This window comes from Bison bison, unplaced genomic scaffold (genome assembly GCF_000754665.1).
Source record: "Bison bison bison isolate TAMUID 2011002044 unplaced genomic scaffold, Bison_UMD1.0 scf7180017864063, whole genome shotgun sequence".
Classification (NCBI taxonomy): domain Eukaryota; kingdom Metazoa; phylum Chordata; class Mammalia; order Artiodactyla; family Bovidae; genus Bison; species Bison bison.
In genome coordinates, this window is record NW_011494635.1 from 10,738,972 (window position 1) to 10,765,833 (window position 26,862).

At 40.8% G+C, this 26,862-nt stretch overlaps 1 protein-coding gene across 1 annotated transcript; it reads left to right on the forward strand.

The window, feature by feature from the left end:
• BMP2 (bone morphogenetic protein 2) lies at positions 1-11,843 on the forward strand. The gene is made up of 3 exons (XM_010836460.1): positions 1-829; positions 1,995-2,344; positions 9,877-11,843. Exons 2-3 carry the CDS (start codon positions 2,002-2,004, stop codon positions 10,719-10,721), a joined length of 1,188 nt encoding a protein of 395 aa, XP_010834762.1. The 5' UTR covers positions 1-829; positions 1,995-2,001; the 3' UTR covers positions 10,722-11,843.
• Positions 11,844-26,862: the final 15,019 nt, after the last annotated feature.

Sequence of the window (26,862 nt, forward strand, 5' to 3'; positions counted from 1 at the left end):
GCTCGGGGACCTGGAACGCGCCGACCGAAGTGTGATCGGACCCCAGGCTGGCCACAAAGGGTACAGTGGCTTGGCCTGGGGGCGAAGAGACCGAGGGGAGAGTGCGGCCACCCGCCTCAGCGGCCCGATACTCGGCTCGACTCGCCGGAGAATGTGCCCGAGGACGCCGGAGCGCCGGAGCCGCGGTGGTTTCAACTGGCTAGCGCTAATGGGGGTGCTCTGGAGGAAGGCAGAGTGATGCGGGGGGGCAACTCGCCTGGCACGGAGATCGCCGCTGCGCCCTTCCCCGGACCCGGCGTCGCCCAGGATGGCTGGCCCGAGCCATGGGCCGCGGCGGAGTTAGCGCCGAGCGCCCAACCCTCGCCCCCAGAGTCCCGGAGCCGGCCCAGCGCGGGGCCACGCGTCCCGCGGGCGCTGGTTCCTAAGGACGACGACAGCACCAGCTTTTCCTTTCTCCCTTCCCTTCCCTGCTCTGCACTCCTCCCCCTGCCCGCTGTTGTTGTGTGTCAGCACTTGGCTGGAGACTTCTTGAACTTGCAGGGAGAATAACTTGCGCTCTCCACTTCGCCCCGGTGCCTCTGCCCCAGCGGACCAGCCTCACTGCCTGCGAACCCCGCCGCCTCTGCCACTTCTCCGCCGGGCCCGACCCGAGACGCCGCTCCCTGCGTGCTAGGAGGGACTGCCTGGCCGGCACCCGGGAGAAGGAAGAGGCGAAGGAAGGGAACCGGGTCCCCGCGCCAGGTCCTTCAGCCAGAGCTTTTTCCATGTGGAGGCTCTTTCAATGGACGTGTCCCCGCGTGCTTCTTAGACGGTCTGCGGTCTCCTAAAGGTGACAACGTGGGCCGGGGCTGGGGGTGGGCGCGGGTCTCCGGCGGCCGCAGCAGCTGAGCCCCTCCCGGGGCCAGGCCTGGCGGGACGTAAACAGAACAGGTCCACGTGCAGCAGAGCCGCTGAGGGGACACCCACATCCTACCGCCCCTGGCGACCTTAGGCTTGGCCCTCCTGGCTCGCACTCTTCCGCCCCTCCTCCCTCTCCCTCTTCGGGATTTTATTAGGGCTGTTAACACTTGGATGATTTTTTTTTTTTTTTAAGTTAAAGAAGTCCCTTCTAGAGGGTGGCCCGTGGATTTCACCCGATAGCTGCCAACCTGTACGTCCTGCCGTTTTAACTTCAAGTTTCTCCCGGAGAACTGCTCTCTCTACTCAGAGCCGGGTCCCATTTAGGAAAATATTATACGTTGGGATTCTCCCTGTTGTCCTTTTTTTTTTTTTTTTTTTAACCAGGAATGCAAGGGGGGCAGTTATTTCGTGCTACCTTGAACTGACACGTGAATTAACAGATATCAGTCATCTACCTAATAGGAAGATACTTGTGTATATTTACTGCATAGGAGGGGGCGGGGGGGGAGAGGGGATGGAGTGGCCTGTCCTGACATTTCTGAGGTTAGGTTCGGGTCACAGGTTGCGAGTGATTTCGGAAGTTGTGTCCTTGAGTTTACTGGCTCTGGAAGTTACAGACCCTGTGTGTATCAGGAAGTTCTATACCGTGCCTGTAAGGAAGTCATATGCACCATTTGTGCGTGTTTATACGCAAGTGAGCGCTGTGTGTTTGAGTTAGGTTAGGGGACGGAGGAATGTGAGACTAAGCGGTGGTTTTCCCAGGTTCCCTATACAGCTGTCAGCGTGAGTGTCACAGGAAAAAAAAAAAAAAAAAGTGACAGTCACTGACGCAGCGTGGGGTGCGGTGGGGGGCAAATCTTGACGGGTTGAGAAATGGGATGGGAGCGGGGAATAGCCATCTGGCTCAGGAACTAGGTGTTCTTCCATTCTCCCAAGCGTTTGAGCTTCAGCTCCTCTTAAGTATCCCCGCGAGTGTTGTCAGCCAGGTGGGCAACCTGGAGGAGGAGGCAAATGGACGGAGCGGGAGCCCGCGGGGGCGGAAGGGGTGAGGGCTGGGCGGGAAACTCCGTGACTAATATCGGCCCTGTCCGCAGGTCGACCATGGTGGCCGGGACCCGCTGTCTTCTAGCGTTGCTGCTTCCCCAGGTCCTCCTGGGCGGCGCGGCCGGCCTCATTCCCGAGCTGGGCCGGAGGAAGTTCGCTGCGTCTGCTGGCCGCTCCTCATCCCAGCCTTCGGACGACGTCCTGAGCGAGTTCGAGTTGCGGCTGCTCAGCATGTTCGGCCTGAAGCAGAGACCCACCCCCAGCAGGGACGCCGTGGTGCCCCCCTACATGCTGGACTTGTACCGCCAGCACTCGGGCCAACCCGGTGCGCCTGCCCCGGACCACCGGCTGGAGAGGGCAGCCAGCCTCGCCAACACCGTGCGCAGCTTCCATCACGAAGGTGAGGCGCGGGGCCGAAGCTTGGGGGCGGAGACGGGGGCGGGGAGTCGTCCGGCAAAGCGCCCCGCCGTGGGCAGACTGCAGGCATCCCTGGCAGGGCAGCTTGGCCCGGGCGCTGCAGACATTTCCCTGTTTGTAAGAACCTTTCCGAACCTGGCTTTCACGCACTGCCTGTGTGGCGGGAGAGCCAGGGATTCCCTTTCGGTAAATCGGCACTCTTTTCCTGGCTTGGAGCCAGAAGAGCGACTCCTCCTCCAGGAACTGGAGAGAAATCAAATGATGGGGAAGATGAGGGCAAAAGGCATGCCCCTAGACTGCGAAACGTGTAAGAATTCCTTAGGAGAAGAATGAGAAGGAGGGGGGCAGATTGGGATCTCTTCACGTCTGTTTGGAAGCCTTTGCTCTATAAATCTGCTTCTCTTGCTTAAGCCAGGGTTTCAGGCATGACAGCGCCAAGGGCAGAATTTTCAGAGATAGTATTGAAAAATCAAAGCCCAGGGCCCCAAAGTCTTTCTAATGTACAGTAGATCTGGGCCTGGTTTGGAAGATTTCAAATCCCTATCTAATCCTCGTGGGAGATCAATTCCCCAATCAATCTTACTGTTTCCACAATGACTTTCTTGTCTTCTGCTTAAATCTGAGAAGAACTTCCTAACAGAGACAAGGCTAGCCTTCAGATGAAAGCTTTTCCAGCAGCTAGCTGCTTGTTTTCCTTTTAGTGCATTGAAATGTGATTTTTTTTTTCTTTTATGATACTGGATGTGGTTTTTCTAAGGTAGGGTATTTCTGCTTGTTTCATCAGAAAGGCATTTAGTGGATTTGAAATGTCTTAGAGCAACTTTTGAGACCTGTTGTACCAAAGTTCTTAGGGCAATTACTCAAAAATACGTTCCACTGCAATTCTTTTTTTACACTTTTAAATGCTCCTTTGGCTTAACACATTCTAAACAGAGCCCAGGTTGCTTCAAGTTCTAGAGGAGGATCCAAAGTTGTATATCACAGAGCAGCCACTTGTAGAATATTGGAGAACTAGTATATAGTTCCCTTTTTCTTACCTTGCCCTGCCGAGGTGGTCGGTTTCAAGTGGAAATCTGTGCTCTGATATAAGCAAATCAGTAGTGTCACAGCCAGGCGTTTTCTCCCAGTGTGGAAGACTTACACTGTGAGAACAGCAGTTGATAGTGGGAAGGGGTTGTAAAGGCAGGTTACATTACTTCATCAAGGCAGCTATACCTAATGAAGGGGACATTGAATTGATAATCAGTTCATTTTTCAGCACGTTTCTAAGGGAGGTGCTCTCTGCTAGCAGAAATTAGTTTTGGAAGGAAGAAAGATCTCATATTACTCCTTCAAGTTTCATCTACTGAAAGCACAAGTTGTCTGTTGTCATGTAGAAATGTTTTTGTTCATGTACATTCTATCATCACCACCTTGGAGTGATTTTAGATCCAGCTCATCATTCCCAACTGATGCTGATTAGATTTGTTTTTCTGGATAGAAAAGTAATACAAATTGCTATTTTGGCTACCTCTCCTGGAGATATAGCAAGGAAATCATTCTTTATTTTTAAGGCCAAGAAGGTACTGTGTGTCTCTTGGAACTTAAAAGGAAGATAGATCATTTAAAACATTTGACACCTAAAAATACTCAGTTGCATGACAATCCCATCAGTGAAGTCTCCATATTTCTCCTTCCTCTTGAAGTGCCTTGACCAAATCTAAACAGGCAAACTTAATATAGTGCGTTATTTTAACTTAAATAGCATACTTGAGCTTATAAGTTAGAATTTATGTCTTTAAACATGTTAAGTGTTATGTGCCAAATAGTACAAACATTACCAACTTGCTTAAAATCAATTTGTAATAACTTCAGATTTTAATGCAATTAGATGATAGAAAAAAGCTATGTAATGTTTGCCCCAAATTTTAACAAACCCATTTCTTTTCTTGTTATGACTAGCATATAATCAGTATGCTACAAATGGCCCTTCTTTTGAAGACCAGTTCATTTTTGTATAACCCAGAATTGGGTTTTTGTAAATATTCTTGTTTATAAAACATCCATGCGTGACACTAAAAAGTTTTTTAGTAAATCATGTGACTAAGGCTTAGGGTTTAAGAGCAGAATTTGGTTCCTAGAATCTTCATAGGTGTTTATTTATTAAAGGACCAAAGCATCCGATTACAAGAATTACCTGTTGGTTTTATTTGTGGGCAGGATCTGGGTGATTTGGTGAAATACAAGACAAGAAATATCATGGTGGCATTCTTTCAACCCATGTGAGAAGATAATGGATCCACATTGTAGGTGCTTAGACACAGAAATGATCAGTTGTCATTTCTATTAAACTTTCTTTAGTACTTTCTACAGTGGCTTTTACTTGGGAGAGCCCAAGTACTGCAAAACATTTTCTTTTTTCAAAGTTGTTAAAAAGTACTTCAGCCCCATACGCCTTTCAGAACTGCCACTGAGGATTAAAAAATCACTTCTTTTAACTGGAAAATGTTCTTTGCTTTGCTTATAGTTAAAAGCACATTGAAACTGGTTGACTTCATTGGCCCTGCAAAAAAATCTGTATTATTTCCTGTCAGATTGGAATATGGAAGGACCACGTGCTTGCTCTCCAGACTCTGAAGGACACAGTTCTCTTTTTGCCTGAAATAACTTGAATTATTTGCCTCTATGACTAAAGCTTTGACTTAAAGATTAACCTATTTTCTACAAATGTAATTTTCATGAAAATACCCAATTAAAAGGAAAGTTCAGGAAACAACTACTGCCCTGTGAAGGAACACTGATTTCCAGTACAACACTTGGATTCCCAATTGAACACTGATTCCCAGTATGAACACAAATTCCCAGTACAACCAAAGGATTTGCACACATATACCCACCAAACCAGTGTTCATCTGGGGATGCTTCCCAGGTGTCCCCAGGTATTTCAGCGTGAATTGGAAAGGCCTCCTTTATGTGGAACAGGCATTCTGTTGGGAAATGCTCATAGATGGAGCCTTTGGTGCCCCTGGAGAAGACAATGGCAATCCACTCCAGTATTCTTGCCTGGAAAATTCCATGGACTGAGGAGCCTGGTAGGCTACAGTCCATGGGGTCGCAAAGAGTCAGACATGACTGAGCGACTTCTCTCTTCTCTCTTTGGTGCCCAGAGAGTTCTTGAACTAATGGTTTACATGCTGCTTCTTTTTTAGTGGTTCGTCTCTGTTCCCTGCTGATCCCTCCTCATTGAGCTATTTTGTCTTTTTTTTAAAGACTTGACCTTTTGTATCTTTCACCAGGTAGGCAACTTATAATAAGAGGGCCCTGGGTCATTCCACAGTTGTTGGGAGTTAAGGGTGTGCAGAGGCCAAATCAGAGTTAGTGAATGTGACCATGTTCTCTCTTTTAGCTGCCATCTCCTTTGTTGTCTTTAATTTTTAAAGGATTCACTTGAACCTTTTGTATTTAATCTTTTTTTTTTCTCCTTGATGCATTAATTCTCTCTCTCTTTCTGTATATATATATACATTCTCTAATCATTATTTTATATTTTGGACATAATTATTTTTTAATCTCCACTACTTTCATTTTATTTCAGGACAATAATTTCCAACCTTACTGACTAGCTAGAACATTTGCAGGTTTTCATTGTTGTTTTCTAAACGAACATTTTTTATTCAAAGATTGTTGCAAAATTCTCAAAACGTAATGACAACTCATTTTTTGCTAAAACTCATCATACTGTGAAAGAAAAAGACAGCCACAGAATGAATATCAGTGGTTCCAAACAAGATCTGCATGTCCCAGTGCCTGCCACTTTACTTTTCTGCTTATTTAGTTCTGTCTGCTTCCTCCATCATTTCTATTCCTTTAACTGGGACAGAGCTCACCCTGTGGATTTATTTGTATTAAATATAAATCTGCCTCTGTTGGTTTTGACTTTTGCTTGAGTTTTTGACTCCTCCCCCATGTTAGATGGTGCCATCTAGTGGCCAGAAACCTGGGGCCTACCGTAGGCTCAACTGCATAGCTATGCACTGTGACCTTCGGAAAGTCACATAACCTCTCTGAGCTCCACTTACTTCATTTACAAAATGGAGCTAGTAACAGTTTCTCTCTAATTGATCTGTCATAAGGTAACTCATATTACCCTGGTAATTCATATTCTCCCCTGGTCTAGGGAAGAGGAAATCAAAATGAGCTTAGGCTAGCTGTGGGAATTCAGTCTTATCTTTGGATTATTTTGATATAGATGAATAACTGACAGTGTAGATGATTAAGTTAGAACTTTGCTTTTAGGAGAGAGGTTGAATGTCATTTTTACCATATTTTCCCTTACTTTCCCACATTTTTGCACCCATAGCTCCATTTATTTAAGAATTTAAAAGTTCAGGGACCCACATCTAAAATACTCTGGAATCCTCAGATCCCTTGGCAAGTGCAGCTTATTCAATAAAGATTATTTACATATACCTCAGAGAAATGTACAATACCTACTTAGGTAAGTGCTCCGTTATTTTCAGAATCCCCAGGCTTGATGTGATGATTTGTAACTTTATTTCATTTCAAAAAGTTCAGATTTTTTTCTACCTTCTAGAAAAAATTCATGTTCCCTTGCAGATCAAAGGAGAGGGTACCGTAACTTTGGTCAGTTTTCCTGGGTTTGGGAATTCCTGTGATCTTCTGACATATCTCTGTGACCAGAGTCTGCAGTTAGGAGTCTTGTAGAGGTCTTTGAATTAAGAAGGGATAGTGGTCCGGTAGGGATTAGGTTGACTGAGATGAAGCTGCAATATTGGAGAAAGATCTTCACATTACTAGTTAATATTTAATAGTGTCAAGTTTTTTCCTTTGCTAAGTGAGTCTTCTTTTGCCACTTATTAATACCTCCAATGAGATTTTGGAGCTCCTGATATTGCCTTTTAATAGGTTAAATCTAGTTGAATTGTGGGAGTTTTATATAATTCAGTAATACATTGGTCTTTTGGAGGGTTATTGTTCTATTTGGGCTTCCCAGGTGGCTCAAGGTAAAGAATCTGCCTGCCAATGCAGGAGACACCAGTTGGATCCCTTGGTCAGCAAGGTCCCCTGGAGGAGGAAATGGCGATCCACTCCAGTATTCTTATCTGGGGAATCCCATGGACAGAGGAGCCTGGTGGACTACAGTTCATGGGGATGCAAAGAGTTGGATATGACTGAGCATACATTCATTATTGTTCTATTTAATGCCTCTTTTATACCCATCCTCCTTGCTTCATTTACTTGTTTCTCATGCTTACCTGAGAGATTGTTCATCTTCTTCCTGGCTGTGTGTGATATTTTTCTGGACTTGTTTGTCAATACAGCTGTTCCACAAAGGCCCCAGATAATGTGCCTTTCTTTCCCCTCTTTAAGAAGAGCAAGAAACTCCTGTGTTCTGAGATCAGCGAAGTCAGTTGCTTGGGGCAAGGTCTGGCTTTGGGTCATTGTGTCTGGAGGACGCTGCTGATTTTTACATCACTCTTGTTTTCTCTGGTAGCTTCTCTGCCAAAAGTGGAAACATCAGAGGGCTCCTGAATTGCAGGAGGTAAACACAATCCTTGATATTGGAGGAGGGCTCTGGTTGATTGGTGGGAGGGTTATTTTAAAATAGTGCCTGGTCTGAAGTACCATTAGCCAGGCAGCAGAGTTTAGAGCTCTCCCAAAGATAGCCCTACAGGTGTGGGTTAGTCCATGTCTAAGGAGAGGAGCTTTAGATCTACTCATCCATGGCTTCAACTCTTACTCCTTGGCCAACACTAATGGTTCTTCTGTTCATCTTTATATTATTTAACAAAAAAGGCACTTTGTTTCTGGAAGTTTATACTTGAACATGAAAAGCATTCTTTAAAACCTTTAGGCTCAAAGAGCAGTTCCCCAGCTTCCAGCATTCCCTTACCTTCGAGCTGCTGGAAATACTGAATCTCAGGCCCCACCCCAGACTCACCAGTTGAATCAGAATCTGCATTTGAAGAGTTAAGGTGTCCTAGGTGATTTGCATGAAGGTTAAAGTTCCCAAGCATACCATTAAAGCATTCCTCCTTAATTTAGTGTAAACCACCCCTGTTGACCTTAGCTTGCGGTAATGACTGTTGCTTTGATGATGAAGGTTTGTAAGGTAGAACCTTTGAGGGAATGATCTGATTATCCTTTGCTAAGATACCTAGATTTTGTGAACAATGAATAGCTATTTGGTTTAGGAGAAATACAACTATAAAATCAATGAAAAATGATTTCCTCTTATGGTGATGACATGGAACTGTGGCTAAATTGATTTTGCTGGCACTCAGGTTGGATCCTGAATGAAGCAGGTAAAATTTGTTGACAGTGAAATGACAGGATGTGGTAAAGCTAGAAGAAAGTAAACCCAAATATCTCAAAATTCCAGTGCTATTCACTATAATTTAATAATAATGTGTACTTTTTATGAATTGCAGACTAAACATTCAAGGTGCTATGTTATATTGTTTGTTCAAAAAGCAGTACTTAAAATTGAAATTCTAGAATTTTAAATCAGGAAGAATTTTCTACATATAGCCCACTTAAATGACTATTTTAAAATAATGATAATAGATACAAAATGATTATTCTGTATTTAGATTATCTCTTACATCATGAATATCATAATGGCATTTCTGTAAATTTTCATAAATTTAGCAGGGGGTTTGTCTGTATCCTGTAGCCTATTATTGGGTGTGTGTATATAACTATTTGGTTTGTTTGTTTGTTTGTTTTGTTTTAAGATAAAGGAATTATAAATAGAAGAGAATCATTTTTTCCCAAAAAACGTCTGAAATGAGATTTTTATTTTTGAGGTCATAAGGAGGTTAGAGAACAAAGTTGGGAAGTTAACTTCTCTTGAAATTGTCCAGCCTTAATTACTACAGTGTCCTAGTTCCACCCTTAGGTTTCCAAAGAAGCAGATCCCTTGTAAATGCCTTTGTTTCTGGACTTTTGAGTAAAATAGTAGGGTGTACTTTGCAAAATGTCATCGTTGATGTTGAGTTTCAGAGTCTTTAATTAGGAAACTGAAATCTGTATATCGAGATTTGTAAATCATCTAAATTGCAGAGTAATGTTTTAGAATACCGCTTAAGGGATTGACATTAAAGCCTTTTTCTTTTTAAGAAATGCAATAATTTCCTCAAATCCTCACTCATTAGGCCTCTACTAACTACAGTGCTGACTTTTTTTTTTGCCCTAAAGTCTGTGAATTCCAAAGAAATGCTTCACCATTCCCCCCATTATTATAGCCACCTGGAAGCAGTATTCACATATTAGATTAAAAAAAAATGACAATGAATTGTGAAATTTTGTTTCTTAGTGTATTGACATAAATGTATGGAAAAGGGAGGATAGTTTCTTTATCTAAAGGGGAAATTGTAATTTTCTGGTTGCAGACGTTACATGGGTTGAATCAAACCCTGAAGTGATGTTTATAAATCCTTATATACAATCAGACTGTCTTACTTGCCTTACTGAACACTTTTTCTTTTTTTCCACTTTTTCATATCAAATTAGAATCTTTGGAAGAACTGCCGGAAATGAGTGGGAAAACAACCCGGCGATTCTTCTTTAATTTAACTTCTATCCCCACTGAGGAGTTTATCACCTCAGCAGAACTTCAGGTCTTTCGGAAACATATGCCCGAAGCTTTGGAAAACAATAGCAGTTTCCATCACCGAATTAATATTTATGAAATTATAAAACCTGCCACAGCTAACTCCAAGTTCCCTGTGACGAGACTTTTGGACACCAGGTTGGTGACTCAGAATGCCAGTAGGTGGGAGAGCTTCGATGTCACCCCCGCCGTGATGAGGTGGACCGCCCAGGGGCTCACCAACCATGGGTTCGTGGTGGAGGTAGCCCACCCAGAGGACAGCCATGGGGCCTCCAAGAGGCATGTGCGGATTAGCAGGTCTTTGCACCAAGATGAGCACAGCTGGTCACAGATAAGGCCCTTGCTTGTCACTTTTGGCCACGATGGGAAAGGACACCCTCTCCACAGAAGAGAAAAGCGGCAAGCAAAACACAAACAGCGGAAACGCCTCAAGTCCAGCTGTAAGAGACACCCTTTATATGTGGACTTCAGTGATGTGGGGTGGAATGACTGGATCGTTGCACCGCCGGGGTATCATGCCTTTTACTGCCATGGGGAGTGCCCTTTTCCCCTGGCCGATCACCTTAACTCCACGAATCATGCCATTGTCCAAACTCTGGTCAACTCAGTTAACTCTAAGATTCCCAAGGCATGCTGTGTCCCAACAGAGCTCAGCGCCATCTCCATGCTGTACCTTGATGAGAATGAGAAGGTGGTATTAAAGAACTATCAGGACATGGTTGTCGAGGGTTGTGGGTGTCGTTAGCACAGCAAAATAAAATATAAATATATATATATATTAGAAAAACAGCAAAAAAATCAAGTTGACACTTTAATATTTCCCAATGAAGACTTTATTTATGGAATGGAATGGAGAAAAAGAAAAACACAGCTATTTTGAAAATATATTTATATCTACGAAAAGAAGTTGGGAAAACAAATATTTTAATCAGAGAATTATTCCTTAAAGATTTTAAAATGTATTTAGTTGTACATTTTATATGGGTTCAGCCCCAGCACATGAAGTATAATGGTCAGATTTATTTTGTATTTATTTACTATTATAACCACTTTTTAGGAAAAATAGCTAATTTGTATTTATATGTAATCAAAGGAAGTATTGGGTTTGTACATAATTTTCCAAAAATTGTAGTTGTTTTTCAGTTGTGTGTATTTAAGATGAAAAGTCTACATGGAAGGTTACTCTGGCAAAGTGCTTAGCACATTTGCTTTTTTTTGCAGCGCTACTGTTAAGGTCACAAGTTCAAGTCCAGGAAAAAAAAAAAAGTGGATAATCCACTCTGCTGACTTTCAAGATTATTATATTATTCAGTTCTCAGGAATGTTGCAGAGTGGTTGTCCAGTCCGTGAGAATTTACATCCTTATTAGGTGGAATATTTGGATAAGAACCAGACATTACTGATTTAATATAGAAACCCTTCCCCTAACCCTTAATTTGCAGAAAGAGTAAAGCAAGACCAATATAAATAATTAGGAAAACGATGAACCTACAGGAAGGTGAATGATGGTTTGTTGTTCTTTCCTAAACTAGTGACCCCTTCAAAGGAGCTGGACTGGCCAAAGTATTAAATAAAATATAAGATTTCTTCATTATTGATATCGTGATCATGTATATTTAAAATTGATATCTAGTGGCCCTCGTGAAGAGTTGGAAATCAATTTGTATTTCACTTTTACCTCACCTGGGAGCTCTTTATGCTCAGAAGGACTCAATTTTCTAACTTTGCCCCCCACACAGCAAAATTGTTTTCTGCCTACCCCAGTTCTCTGTTCCATCAGCTTGTTTTTCTTTCTAAGGTTATGTGTTTAAACACATTTCTCCAAATGTTAAACCTATTTCAGATAATAAATATCAAAGTTCTTTCATTTCATTCTATAAAGACCAACCTGCAAGAGAAAACGGTGCATGTGTACAGTGTTCACAGAGTTTCCTTACATTTGCTTACATTTTGGCTTCTGAGGCTACTCATTTTGGAGGGAGGTAGGAAGAAGGCAAGGAGCTGTTGGAAATTTGCTAGCAAGTCATTGGCTAATTCTTAGGAATTGATCAATGCTTTAGTATTTAGTACTTCTTTGGAGCAGGATGATATAAGAGAAAACCAATGCTACAAAATAGGCAAAACCTGGGGAACCCAAGATAAAGTTTCAGAGATGGTATCCCATGCAACTGAGGCAATGGTGCCAAAAAATTAGAAAGGGAAAGTGTCTAAGAGCAGCTTCTACAAGGTCATCTGCCAACTGGACTAAAGCCCAAGCAGAATGAAGTCAAATTAGGCCACTCAGAATGAACACTTACAAAGGACAGGGGTTCTGTGTTCTGGGTTGAAATCAGACCCAAGGAAGGGTTGGGTGGGTATGCTCATATGGCCAAGGGTCCCACCACGCCCCATAATTTTACTTGAAGTATTTTAAGGTCAATTTCTAGGACTTTGTGTCACCTCTGGTCCTATTGTGATTGAAAAGGTCTTGTTCCAATTTCCTTTTCTAGCCCTGCCTTGGGATTGGCCAAACAAAAGAGTATGTTAGTAAAGGAATACTTTCATCATCAGATTCTTCCCAGGAATTAGCCTGTGATGAGCATGTTACATTGTGGATTGTGTTTTGGGTATGATAGGTTTGACCCTGTGTTTTGAGATTATATAGGCAGATTTTTTTTTTTAAGAAAAGTAGTATTTTTGTTGTTGTTGTTTAGCCCCTAAGTCTTGTCCTACTCTTTTGCGACCCCATGGACTGTAGCCCACCAGGCTCCTCTGTTCATGGTATCTCCCAGGCAAGAATACTGGAAGGGGTTGCCATTTCCTTCTTCAGGGGATCTTCTCAACCCATGGATCGAACCCACATCATCTGTGTCTACTTCACTGGCAGGTGAATTCTTTACCACTGAGCCACCTGGGAAGCAACAGGCTTTGAGATGATGTAGATCATGTTGTTTTAGAAAAATTACTACAAGTTATCTTCTACTCCTTCCACTTTTAAAATCTTTCAGTTCCTTTTTATCCCTATCCTATTGCTCTTGCACCCAATAGAAGGCAAGATCATCTCTGTCCCTCACACTCTTCTTCCTCTCTTGCCGTGGACGTGAGGGGCAGGCTGCACAGTCTTAACATCTTGAAAAATAGTAATCCATGTTTTGTCATTTCTGAATACTCCAGATGACAGTGCAAAAGTATACAGCCCAGGAATTCCCATACATTTGGCAGTTTCATCCCTTTTTACACCTCTGCTTAATTGGTCCTGAATTTCATAGTGAAAATGATTCTCAAGTGTGTTCTCTTGCATAATATATATGTGTAAATATATATAGACATATATATGTGCAATATATGTAAATATATGTGAATAAACATGCAAATTTGTAACTACATATAAACATATACACAAATATATGTGTAAATATATATAGACATATATGTAATATATAAATATACATACAAAGATATATGTGGTAAGTATTACATATAGGTAGATGATGGTATTTTCAGTTTAGTTCCAGATATTTTGTAATATTTGAAGACTCTGACCCTCTTGGCAGTTCAGTAGAGAAACAGAATATTCTTACATATATTCTACATTCCTACAGACATTTTGGCTCACATTCTTCATTCTGAGAAAAAAGAAGTGTCATAACTAACCCCATGACACTGAATGTTTTCAGTTTTCAGTCTCTATTCTATAGGAACCTTTGAATCCTTTTAGAATTGGCTTTCAAAAAATGTAAGTTTCTGAATTTGGGGAGATTACCTTTCAAAATTGATTAAGTTGTGTCATCTGGTTTTGTGCTTGTCTGGGCTGTGTCCGCTTCCCTGGCATGGTTTTAACTTGTATGGCAGGTCCAGATAGCTCTGTTCATGTTTTGCCTTCAAAATTGGGGAGGAAGAAGATGAGTGGTTTACAGATTTCTCTATGCTTCCATGTTTTTCATAACTTCTACTCCATTTCCTGCTTTATATTGTATCTCAAGGGTGAAGAATTGAGAGACTATCTATCAGTCTGGTCTATGTAACAGGTTACATCATTTTGGATAATCTAAATGTTCCATATTTTTTCCTTAGTTTTTTATCAGAGGTGGAATAATCATTTGTGAAAATCAGAGCACTTTTTAAAATAGTGTATTTCTATTCTTAACTCATATTAATGTTAAGGTATCAATTCACTGAATGTTAGATGCTACAGCCCTCCGATCTATAATAAGGCAAAAAGAACACAACCTTGCAGTAAAAAGAACAATTTAAATGTAGAAATAAGTGTGACATAGATGGGCGATCACAAAGAAGTATGACTGCTCTGGAACTATTCTGTTGCTTTTCTGCTTTATTTTTTTTTGCAGGGGGCAGGTAGGGTGAGGTGAGATGAGATGGAGAATAAATGCAGGTCTACTTCACTCAGTAAATTGCTTTTCCTCTTGCCTCCACCCCACTGGCATAAATTATACCCTTATGGTATTCTCCAGGGCAGAATTTTCTGACCATCTCCCTGCCCTGCAAACTTCAAAGTGAACTTCTACCTAAGAAATGATGCTCTAAATAAAACTTCTTAGATTTTATTATGCATGGGAATCACCAGTATCACTTCCAGGAGAATGCAGCCTTGATGCATCTACAGACCCCCTGGGATCATGTTACATCAGTTTTGTTTCCATGAGCCTGGGGTAGGGCCTGAGATTCTACATTTCCAACATGTTCCCAGGTGTAGGTTCTAAGAATTCTCTGTCACAACAGCAGAAAGACCAAGTTTAGGCCCCTCATTAAGAAGCAGCACTTAAAAACAAAACAACCAAACCTATGTACAGTAAGGCATTTAGATACATTTTATCTGAAATGATGCCCTATGTGTTTTTTTCAAAGGCATTCTTTTCCCCCACAAGATGACTGGCAATTTTGTGTTCTAGCCACCCTCAGACATGAAAACACTTGGTTACTTATCTTGTAAAATCTGCTCAGCTTGCTTGCATGGGCATGTAGGTAGTCAGTTTAGTCAAATACGTGTCAGTACATCTATGTGGATGGGGGAGCAGGTGCAAGCCTTTAACGTACTTTTTAAAAGTCTAACACTTAAGTCAGTCCATGGAGTTGATCCCGTGTGATCTTAGTGCCAAGCATCTGAGTTAAAAGTTTTCCCTTTGAAGGCAGCAAATAGATGTCATACATTTGAAGCACTTGTTTATACTAAAAATGATGCCTGAATTTTTTTTTTTTTAAGTTCTAAGACAGTTGACTGTACAGCACCACTGAGCTTAGAGGGCGATACAAAGCTTCCCAAGCTGGTATTTGACATTTGATTTAATGGATGTTGGAATTTGTAATGCTGTGGTTGGCTTCGAATAAGGTGCTGAAGTGAATGGACTCTGGCTAGAAAAAGCCAAAGGAAATGAGTTCCCTCAGCAAAGAAGGAACTTTGTCTTGACCCCTTTTTTGTAGCAAGATGTCTTAGGAAGGTCATCTGTTTAGTAGGCTCATTTTACTTTTGGGGGGAGAACTTTGAAGGTTTCTTGCAAACAATTCAGTTTGCAATATTTGTGGAAGTAATGCTTAAATGAATGAATCCTAATCTCAGATACACTCTTTATATATATAATGTTGACATACACATAGATGTAGATACATACATACAGACATAGACATACACATATTTTTTATCTTGCAGATATATATAACCCAGGAGGATAATCTTGGTTTGTTCCTGTCTGGGGACCAAATGCTGAGTGTAGGGTGCCTAATTTTGTATCTGTTGGGTCTATTATTTCTTTTAGGTCTCCACACTTTGGACTGAGTCTCTCTGAGGTACATAAGCAGTACGCCAGATAGCCAGACACTGGCTTGAATGCCACTTCCAGCCTGTTTGCCCCAAGCCCCGGGCCCCACTCCAAGTCATGCCAGGACTGCATTCATGCTGCAGTGTGTCTTGATGTGCAGCTTTCTCTGCAAACTGCCCATTGCTGAAAGCTCCCCTCTTGAGGAGCAGACTCTCATCTGGTCTGCATTTACACTGGAACTGCTTGGCCACAACACGATGAGAGAATAATTATTGAACTATTTTACTGGACAACTATTTCCAAATTGTTGATTTTTTATTGATTTCAGGAGGCAAGCTAATTGCCCCATGGCAACTTGATGTGAACATTTAATGAAGATCAGGAAACAGAGTTTATGAAAAGCTGTTGTATAGTCACTGCAAAGTTTCAAGAACTGTTTTATACTTCCTGACAGTGCTGGGCCGAGCTTAATGGTTTGTTTTTATTACTTAAGAGTGTAAACCTTGCTTTAGCCCGTGTGTGGAAACTATACCCTCATCCCACATTACGCATTTTTGAGTTGCTTTTTCCTCACTCCCGACTTCCTTTCCTGCTATCTACAGTCAGAACTTTTTCTGCTTTAATTGTCTGAAAGCGAGTTTCTATCTTTGCTCCCCGAGAATCTTAATACACACACGCACGCACTCCTGAAGCTAAGTGTCTGCATTGTTTCACTTTGTTTTGGGTGGAGTTTCTTTTCAGCACTTGGTTGCTAGACAACCAAGCAGACGAAAGTTAAAGATTGAAAAGGCATTTTTAAAGATGTCGAATCTTGGCTGCTTGGACTGTTTTATCTTTGTCTTTATATGGAAGGCTTAGTTGTCTTACCAGGCTACCCTGGTCTTTTGTTGCCGAGATGGCTGGTAGAAGATTTGTTGAAGTAGAGCTCTTAAAGCATTATCTGTTTGAGAACTTTCTTAAGTGTTGTTCCCATTTGCTGGAACATGCTTCCCACCTGGATGGGCAAAAAAAGCCAGCTTAGTTTCCAAGGGTGTATTTTAAATCACTAATAGAGTGTGCGCCAGCCCCCAGCTGCTTGAATTGTTGCAAGGCAAAGAGGTGGAGAAAAGATTGCTTTTTTTTTTTTAAAGATTACTTTTTGAGGTAACATTCAGAAATACAAGACTTCAGTTGGTACAGAACACAGTCAAAAAGAAGCTGCATTTGGTTTTCAGTAGATAGTATTGGAAATGTTTAAAAAATTCTTAAAAAGTCTAATTTTAAATCAAAGTCACTTAAATCATCATTTCAGTGAGATGTTTCAGGAACACGTTATTAATATCCAATCTTTATACATCTGCCAAGTTGGACGTGTGTTCACAAGTTCATGCTGCATGTGTACACAATTTGTAGCTGACATGCTTTGCTCACTTCAGGTCTGCCCTTTTCCCTCCTCCATCCTCTGAGATGCTGTCTTTCCTCTTCGCAGGGTTCCCTGTGCTGCAATTCAGTCAAATCCATGGAAAACTTTACCAGCTTTACTGAATCATTTATAGGCAGGATTTCCTGGCACAAAGATCAAACAGGGAGCCCTGAAGTTTGTTCATCGTAGACTGTTTTGGAAATTAGGATCTTCTGAAGCCCATCTGGCCCTACACATAAATTTGATAAAATGTTCTCAGCTGAAGAAATCTTGTGTGTGCATGCTTAGTTGCTAAGTTGACCCCATGGACTTTAGCCCACCATGATCTTCTGTCCATGGGATTTCCCAGGCAAGAATACTGAAGTGGGATGCAACTTCCTTCTCCAGGGGATCTTCCCAACCCAGGGATCAAACTCACATCATTTGCATCTCCTGCATTGGCAGGCAGATTCTTTACCACTGAGCAAGTTAATAATGGCAACCCACTCCGGTATTCATGCCTGGAAAATTCCGTTGACAGAGGAGCCTGGCAGGCTACAGTCCATGGGGTTGCAAGAGTCAGATACAACTTAGCGACTAAACCACCACCACAAGTTAATACTGACTTAAACATCGCTCAGTCACTTGACTTCACCAGTAAACCTATTGTTCTCACCAGTACTTTTGTCTTGACAATATTAGGAGGCACAGCAATAATGATGCTTAAACATCAAGGCCCAGAAATGAATCTGAGTGCAAATCTCATGGCGATCAATGGGCGAGCTAAACAGAAATAGGAAAATAGGCCCAGGAAATTCCAGTATTTTCTAATCTCAAAAGACTTGCTGTTTGCTGTGTGTTTATTACCTGAAGATCACTTGGCTGAATAAAAGAAAATGGGGAAAACCGGAAAAGTTAAGGGTTATTGTAGTTAGAAAATTTACGTATGTGAGTGAGATCCATGTAGATTTTATGAGCAGAGAGATGAATTTTTAATACACTATGGAACAATAACTCTTTCCATGATGATGCTATAGAGTATTTGACCTGTATTGAGAAGGCACAGAAGTGATTTTGATAGCTCTTTTTATATTGAACTGTGCAGAAACAAGAACAGTTGTTAACTGAAAAAGAGCTGAAGGCTAACAATTCTAAAATCCTCTTATCAACATCAGCAAACCAAAGGAAAAGGTATTTCTGCCTTGTTGGGGAATAATGTCTAAGTGAGCTCTAGATCCTCTTTCTCTTTTGTGAGCTTCTTTTATGCTTGAATATCATTTTCCAGGGACGGTCAGGTTGAGGCCTGGATGTCCCTTGTTTCTCCATGTACTCATGAGTTTGCTAAAGTAATTATTTTTATTAATTTTTAATATGAGGAAAATTGCTTTAAAATTTGTGTTGGCTTCTGCTGTACAACATGAATCAGCCATAACTCACTCTCTCTCTCTCTCTCTCTCTATATATATATATATATATATACACACACATGTTTGTATGTATATCCCCTCGCTCATTAGCCCCCCTGCCCTCTCCCTTTTCCAGTCCTGTAGGTCATCACAGAGTGCCAGGCTGGCTCCTAGTGTTATATAGCAACTTCCCCCTAGCTATCCATTTTACACATAATAGTGCATATATGTCATTGCTATTCTCTCAATTCATCCTACCCTCTTCTTCCCCGCCTAAGACCACCTAAGTCCATTCTCCATTTGGACTTATCTCCATTGTTGTGTTTGTTCAGTCACTAAGTCATGTCTGACTCCTTGCGACCCCATGAATTGTAGCCTGCTAGGCTTCCCTGTCCTTCACCATCTCCTGGAGCTTGCTCACACTCATTTCCATTGAGTTGGTGATGCCATCCAACCATCTCATCCTCTGTTGTCCCCTTTGCCTACTGCCCTCAATCTTTTCCAGCATCAGGGACTTTTCCAATGAGTTGGCTCTTCATATCAAGTGGCCAAAGTATTGGAGTTTCAGTTTCAGCATCAGTCCTTCCAATTGAGGGTTGATTTACTTTAGGACTGACTGGTTTGATCTCCTTGCATCCAAGGGACTCTTGCATCACAATTTGAAAGCATCAGTTCTTTGGCACTCAGCCTTCTTTATTATCCAACTCTCACACCGTATATGACTATTAGAAAAACCATAGCTTTGACTATACAGACCTCTGTAGGCTAAGTGATGTCTTTGCTTTTTAATATGCTCTCTAGAGTATATTGCTGCAGTCACAATCCACAGTGATTTTGGAGCCCAAGAAAATAAAATTCATCACTGCTTCTACTTTTTCACCATCTATTTGCCATGAAGTGATGGGACCAAATGTCGTGATATTAGTCTTTTGAATGTTGAGTTTTAAGCCAGCTTTTTTACTCTCCTCTTTTACCTTCATCAAGAGGATTTTAGTTCCTCTTTGCTTTCTACCATAAGGGTGGTATCATTTGCATATCTGAGGTTATTGATATTTCTCCCGGCAATATTGATTCTAGCTTGTTAGTCATCCAGCCCTGCATTTCATATGATGTACTCTACATATAAGTTAAACAGGGTGACAATATACAACCTTGTCAAACTCTTTTTTCAGTTTTGAAGCAGTCAGTTGTTCCACGTAAGGTTCTAATTGTTGCTTCTTGTCTTGCACACAGGTTTCTCAGGGGACATTAGAAAGGTGGTCTGGTATTTCCATCTCTTTAAGAATTTTCCAGTTTGTTGTGGTTCATAGAGTCAAAGGCATTAGCATGTTCAATGAAACAGAAGTAGGGTTTTCTTTGAATTCCCTTGTGTCTCCATTCCTTCCCTGCAAATAGGTACATCAGTATCATTTATCTAGATTCCATATATATGTGTTAATATATGATATTTTTCTCTTTCTGACTTACTTCACTCTGTATAACAGGCTCTAAGTTCATCCACCTCACTACAACTGAGTCAAATCTGTTCCTTTTTATGGCTGAGTAATATTCCATTGTGTATACATACCACAACTTCTTTATCCATTCATCTGTCAATGGACATCTAAGTTGCTTCCATGTCTTCGCTATTGTAAATAGTGCTGAACATTGGGGTACATATGTCTTTTAGAATCATGGTATTATCAGGGTATAGGCCCAGGAGTGCTGTTTCTGGTCATATGGCAATTTTGCTTCCCAGGTGGTGCTAGTGTTAAAGAATCCACCTACCAGTGGTGGAGATATAAGAGACTAGGGTTCGATCCCTGTATGGGGAAGATCCCCTGGAGGAGGGTATGGCAACCCACTCTAGTATTTTTGCCTGGAGAATCCCATGGGCAGAGGAGCCTGGTGGGCTACAGTCAACTCTATCTGTGCTACAGAGCTGGACGCAACTGAAGACACTTAGCATGCATGCATGCAAACTCATGGTAGTTTTATTCCTAGTTTTTTAAGGACTCTCCAGAGTATTCTCCATGATGTATCAGTTTACATTCCCACCAGCAGTGCAGGAGAGTTCCCTTTTCTCCACATCCTCTCCAGCATTTATTGTTTGTTGATTTTTTTGATGATGACCATTCTGATTGGTATAAGGTAATACCTTTTTATAGTTTTGATTTGCATTTCTCTAATATTGATGTTCACATCTTTTCACGTTTGTTGGCGATCTGCATGTCTTCTTTGGAGAAATGTCTGTTTAGGTCTTCTCCTCAATTTTGATTGGGCTGTTTGTTTTTCTGATATTAAGCTGTTTGAGCTGCTTATATATTTGGGAGACTAATCCTTTGTCAATTGCTTTATTTGCAATAATTTTTTTCCCATTCTGAGACATGTCTTTTAATCTTATGTATTGCTTCCTTTGTTGTGCAAAAACTTTTAAGTTTAATTAGGTCGCATTTGTTTATTTTTGTTTTTATTTCCATTATTCTAGGAGGTGGGTCAGAGAGGATCTTGCTGTGATTTATGTCAGAGTATACTTCCCATGCTTTCCTCTAAGAGCTTTATAGATTCTGGCCTTACATTTAAGGACATGACATGAAGGAGCAGAGAGGGGCTTGCTAGATATTCCTAGTATACAGGTGAAGTCTCATAGCATGGGGGGTAGTCTCAAAGATCCTCTTTCCCAGAACCATTAAAATTAGGACATTAAAACTATAACACTGCTGTTAATCTTAAGGAAATTTATTAAGGAAACTTGTGGGATGGGAACACTTCCATGTATTACTATGTACTGTTTCTAGGAAGTTCAGGGAGATGCTGGTGTTTCAGCCCCAGTGGTGTAAAAATAAGAGCCTTCCTCCATAGCAGCTGTTGCCAAAACACAGCGCTCTGGAAAGCTCCTGCCAAGGGATCTGTGGTGGGGGGTGGGGTTTGACTTCTAAGTCCCAAACAACATTGCAGGCTGTCTAGTAATGGGGTAAGTTAAGTGGTGGTCCTTGCTTAGCAGGAGTGGAAATCGGTATCTTTATTTGTCCCATCACTTACCTAATCTTCAAAAAACCAAGTAGAATTTTCCTATACTTCTATTTGCATTCCAGTCTCTCTGTCTCTCTTTCTCTTCTCTTTGTGTCTCTTTCTCCCTTCTTCTCGGTACCAGGGAAGTCTGAGGAAATGCATTTGGGAAAGAGGAGCTAGAAAACCTATGCTTATCTGATACCAAAGGAGAGGGAATTGGTCCTATGTTGTCATCAGTCTGAGAGTTTGCTGAACTAAAATGTCACAATGCCAGAGATCTCTTCTGAGATGCCAGCTTGAACAGGGAATAAGATCCTATTGTGATTTACTTTTTCCATGGTCATGAGACTTAATTTGGGGAAAGGAGTAACTCCATGACCTTTCCTGGTGGAAAATGCTCATGGTGGAGGAGGAACTGCCCTGCTCTCTCTGTAACCCAGCCTGTGGGATGCTGGGGGGAAAGGCCCGTCTAGCAGGTGGGGGTGGGGTGAGGTGGGAGGGAGCTGGCAGCCCATTGGCCTTCAGCAGAGCATAGGCCCAGAGCAAAGGCTTCTGCTTTGCAGCCAGAAGCCGTGATTCATTTGACTTTAATTTTGATATTAGCATTTTTCTCATGACTCTGATAATTTCATGTGAAATTTCAAAAGCTGAAACAGTTATTTACTCTTTAGGAACTTAAACATTCACTGGGTGAAATATACTTTCCTCCCTCTGAAACAGAAGTTGGATGAATGCTTCAATTAAGAAAACAAAGACAAGGGGGAGTTTCTGGGGCTAATCCCCTCCTGGCTCCCACTCATTCCTCTTCCCCAGGTCATCTTCTCACTAAGTTGACCAACTGTCAGACAGCCTATCTCATCTTAGTGTTTCGCTTATCTTGAATTCCTTTCACCACTATATGGAATGTTACTGTAGGTATTTTTGAAAAGACGTTTCTTTATCAAGTTGAAGAAACCTTCTTCTATTCCTGTGTTTTAAAAGTTTTAAACATGCACAAAAGATGCATTTGGTGCTTCTATTGCTGTGATTACATGATTTTTCTCCTTTCCTTTGTGAATGTGGTAGATTACATTGATTGATTTTCAAATTTTCTACCAGCATCACTGGAATCATCCCAACTTGGTCATGGTATTAAATATAATTAAATATAATGTTTTTTGCATAGTGTTGACTTCTGTCTGCTAATATATTTTTAAGGAAGTATGTATCCATATTCATGAGGAATATTGTTTTGCATTTTTTTTGGTACTATTGATATTTTTCTCTGGTTTTGTTATGAGGGTAATAATGGCTTCATAGGAGGAATTAAGAACTGTTCTGTCCTCTTGAATTTTCTGGAAAAAAATTGTATAAAATTGACATTAATTCTTTTTTGAGCATTTGGTAGAATTCTGTGAAACCATATGGGTTAAAGATTTCTTTTCTGGGGATGGTTTACATAATGAATTCAATTTCATTTTTAAAACAATAATAGGACTATTCATATTATCTACTACATATTGAGTGACTTATTCTTGCTCATACTTCTCAAGGAATTTGTCCATTTAAATATTCCTTTATTATCCTTTTATAATATTTTGTAATATTCATTATCCTTTTGATGTCTACAGAGTCTGCAGTGGTATCTTCTCTTTCATTTCAGATAGTATTATGTCTTCTCTCATTTATTTTCTGCCAATCTTGCTAGAGATTTATAAGGTTTATTGGTCTTTTCAAAGAACCAAATTTTTGTTTATTGATTCACTATGTTTTTAATTTCATTAACTTCTGTGTTTTTATTTCCTTCCTTTTCTTATTTGCATTTATTTTTGCTCTTTGTTTTCTAATCTCTTGTCATGAGAGCTTAGTTTATTGATTTGAGACTTTTCTTTACTCTTCATCTAGTGCTACAAATTTCCCTTTCAGTACTTCTTTATCTCACTCACAAATTTTAATGCTTTATTCTATTTTTTTCCATAAGACTTCCTCTTTGACCTGTGGATTATGTAGAAGTATGTTGTCTAGTTTCCAAGTGTTTGAATGTTTTCACTTTGCCTTTCTGCTATTGATTTCTAGTTTAATGGCATTGTGGTCATAGAACATACTCTATTTGATTTCAAACATTTGAAATTTGTTGGCATTTGTTCTATTGCCAAGATTTGGTCTATCTTGGGATATGCTATGTGGGTAGTTGAAGAAACTGTGAATTCTGCTGTTGTTGTCTGGAGTGGTCTGTGAATGTCTTTAGATGTTAAACCTTGTTGATAGTGGTGTTGAATTATTCTCCATCTTTGCTTTCTGTCTAGTTATTCTCTCCAGTTGTTGAAATATTTAACTAGAGTTGTAGGTCTGTTGCTTTTTCCCTTCAAGTCAATCAATTTTTGCTTCATATATATATGTATATATATGCTTTATATATATATATGTCTATGATATATAAATACTATAGGCATAAAATATACTGTAACATATATCATTTTACATCCCATTTAAGAAATATTACCTCCCTGAATATCCTTTTTGCCAAGAGAATGCACTAGTCATAGCAAACACCCTTTTCCAACAACACAAGAAAAGACTCTACACATGGGCATCACTAGATAGTCAACACCGAAATCAGATTGATTATAATCTTTGCAGCCAAAGATGAAGACACTCTATAAAGTCAGCAAAAACAAGACCAGGAGCTGACTGTGGCTCAGATCATGAACTCCTTATTGCCAAATTCAGAATAAATTGAAGAAAGTAGGGGAAACCATTAAACCATTCAGGTATGACCTAAATCATCCCTTATGATTATACAGTACAAGTGAGAAATAAATTTAAGAGACTAGATCTGATAGACAGATAGAGTGCCTGATGAACTATGGACAGAGGTTCATGACATTGTATAGAAGATAGAGATCAAGACTATCCCCATGGAAGAGAAATGCAAAAAAGCAAAATGGCTGTCTGGGGAGGCCTTACAAATAGCTGTGAAAAGAAGAAAAGCGAGAAACAAATGAGAAAAGGAAAGATATAAGCATCTGAATGCAGAGTTCCAAAGAATAGCAAGGAGAGATAAGAAAGCCTTCCTCAGTGATCAGTGCAAAGAAATAGAGGAAAACAACAGAATGGGAAAGACTAGAGATCTCTTCAAGAAAATTAGAGATACCAAGGGAACATTTCATGCAAAGATGGGCTCGATAGAGGACAGAAATGGTACGGACCTAACAGAAGCAGAAGATATTAAGAAGAGGTGGCAAGAACACACAGAACTGTACAAAAAAGATCTTCATGACCCAGATAATCACGATGGTGTGATCACTCACCTAGAGCCAGACATCCTGGAATGTGAAGTCAAGTGGGCCTTAGAAAGCATCACTATGAACAAAGCTAGTGGAGGTGATGGAATTCCAGTTGAGCTATTTCAGATCCTGAAAGATGATGCTGAGAAAGTGCTGCACTCAATATGCCAGCAAATGTGGAAAACTCAGCAGTGGCCACAGGAATGGAAAAGGTCAGTTTTCATTCCAGTCCCAAAGAAAGGCAATGTCAAAGAATGCTCAAACTACTGCACAGTTGTACTCATCTCACATGCTAGTAAAGTAATGCTCAAAATTCTCCAAGCCATGCTTCAGCAATACGTGAACCATGAACTTCCAGATGTTCAAGCTGGTTTTAGAAAAAGCAGAGGAACCAGAGATCAAATTGCCAACATCCACTGGATCATCAAAAAAGCAAGAGAGTTCCATAAAAACATCTATTTCTGCTTTATTGACTATGCCAAAGCCTTTGTGTGGATCACAATAAACTGTGGAAAATTCTGAAAGAGATGGGAATACTAGACCACCTGACCTGCCTCTTGAGAAACCTGTATGCAGGTCAGGAAGCAACAGTTAGAATTGGACATGGAACAACAGACTGGATCCAAATAGGAAAAGCAATATGTCAGGGCTGTATGTTGTCACCCTACTTATTTTACTTATATGCAGAGTACATCATGAGAAACGCTGGGCTGGATGAAGCACAAGCTGGAATCAAGATTGCTGGGAGAAATATCAGTAGCCTCAGATATGCAGATGACACCACCCTTATGGCAGAAAGTGAAGAAGAACTAAAGAGCCTCTTGATGAATGTGAAAGAGGAGAGTGAAAAAGTTGGCTTAAAGCTCAACATTCAGAAAATTAAGATCATGGCATCTGGTCCCATCACTTCATGGGAAATAGATGGGGCAACAGTGGAAACAGTGTCAGACTTTATTTTGGGGGCTCCAAAATCACTGCAGTTGGTGACCACAGCCATGAAATTAAAAGACTCTTACTCCTTGGAAGGAAAGTTATGACCAACCTAGACAGCATATTAAAGAGCAGAGATGTTACTTTGCCAACAAAGACCCATCTAATCAAGGCTATGATTTTTCCAGTAGTCATGTATGGATGTGAGAGTTGGAATGTAAAGAAAGCTGAGCACCAAAGACTTGATGCTTTTGAACTGTGGTGTTGGAGAAGACTCTTGAGAGTCCCTTGGACTGCAAGGAGATCCAACCAGTCCATTCCAAAGGAGATCAGACCTGGGTGTTCATTGGAAGGACTGATGTTGAAGCTGAAACTCCAATACTTTGGCCACTTCATGCAAAGAGTTGACTCATTGGAAAAGACCCTGATACTGGGAGGGATTGGGGGCAGGAGGAAAAGGGGATGACAGAGGATGAAATGGCTGGATGGCATCACTGACTCGATGGACATGAGTTTGGGTGAACTCTGGGAGTTGGTGATGGACAGGGAGGCCTGGCGTGCTGTGATTCATGGGGCCGCAAAGAGCCGGACATGACTGAGCAACTGAACTGAACTGAATGTCCTTTCACTCATCCCTATTTGTAATATAGATGTTTCAAATAGTTCCTCTATATTCATTGACAATCACATTAGACAATATTATAATTTTTACTTGAATTATCAAATATAATTCAGAAAAATCAATGAGAAGGAAAGTCCTGGGCTTAACTGATTGATTTCTCTTCTCTGCAGACTTTCTTCCTTACTGATATTTCAAGAATTCTTTGATCATTTTCATTCTGTTTACAGTGCTGTCTGGGGAGCAGTCTGGATACATCCTTACCTTAGGTCTGCTGCTGCCCACGTGGAAGGAGGTGGGAGAAGAGGAGCTCCATGTTGGCCTTGGCAATGACTATATCTCTGCCATAATGCAGCAGTCTACCCTCTTCCTTAGCTATTCTTCTCAGGTAGATCTGCTGGCAATATATTCTGAATTATTTTTCATCTGAGAATGTCTAAAGTTTCCTTTTCATTCTTAAAGGATATTTCACTGGGTATAAGATTCAGAGTTGATAGTTCTTTTTTTTTTTTTTTTTTTTTTTTAAAACCCAAAATTTAT

Excerpts from the sequence above, each read along its gene's own strand:
- BMP2 (XM_010836460.1), top strand. The coding sequence starts at position 2,002 with ATGGTGGCCGGGACCCGCTGTCTTCTAGCGTTGCTGCTTCCCCAGGTC. Across the intron at positions 2,345-9,876 it reads GCGCAGCTTCCATCACGAAG|AATCTTTGGAAGAACTGCCG; the intron begins GTGAGGCGCGGG and ends ATATCAAATTAG.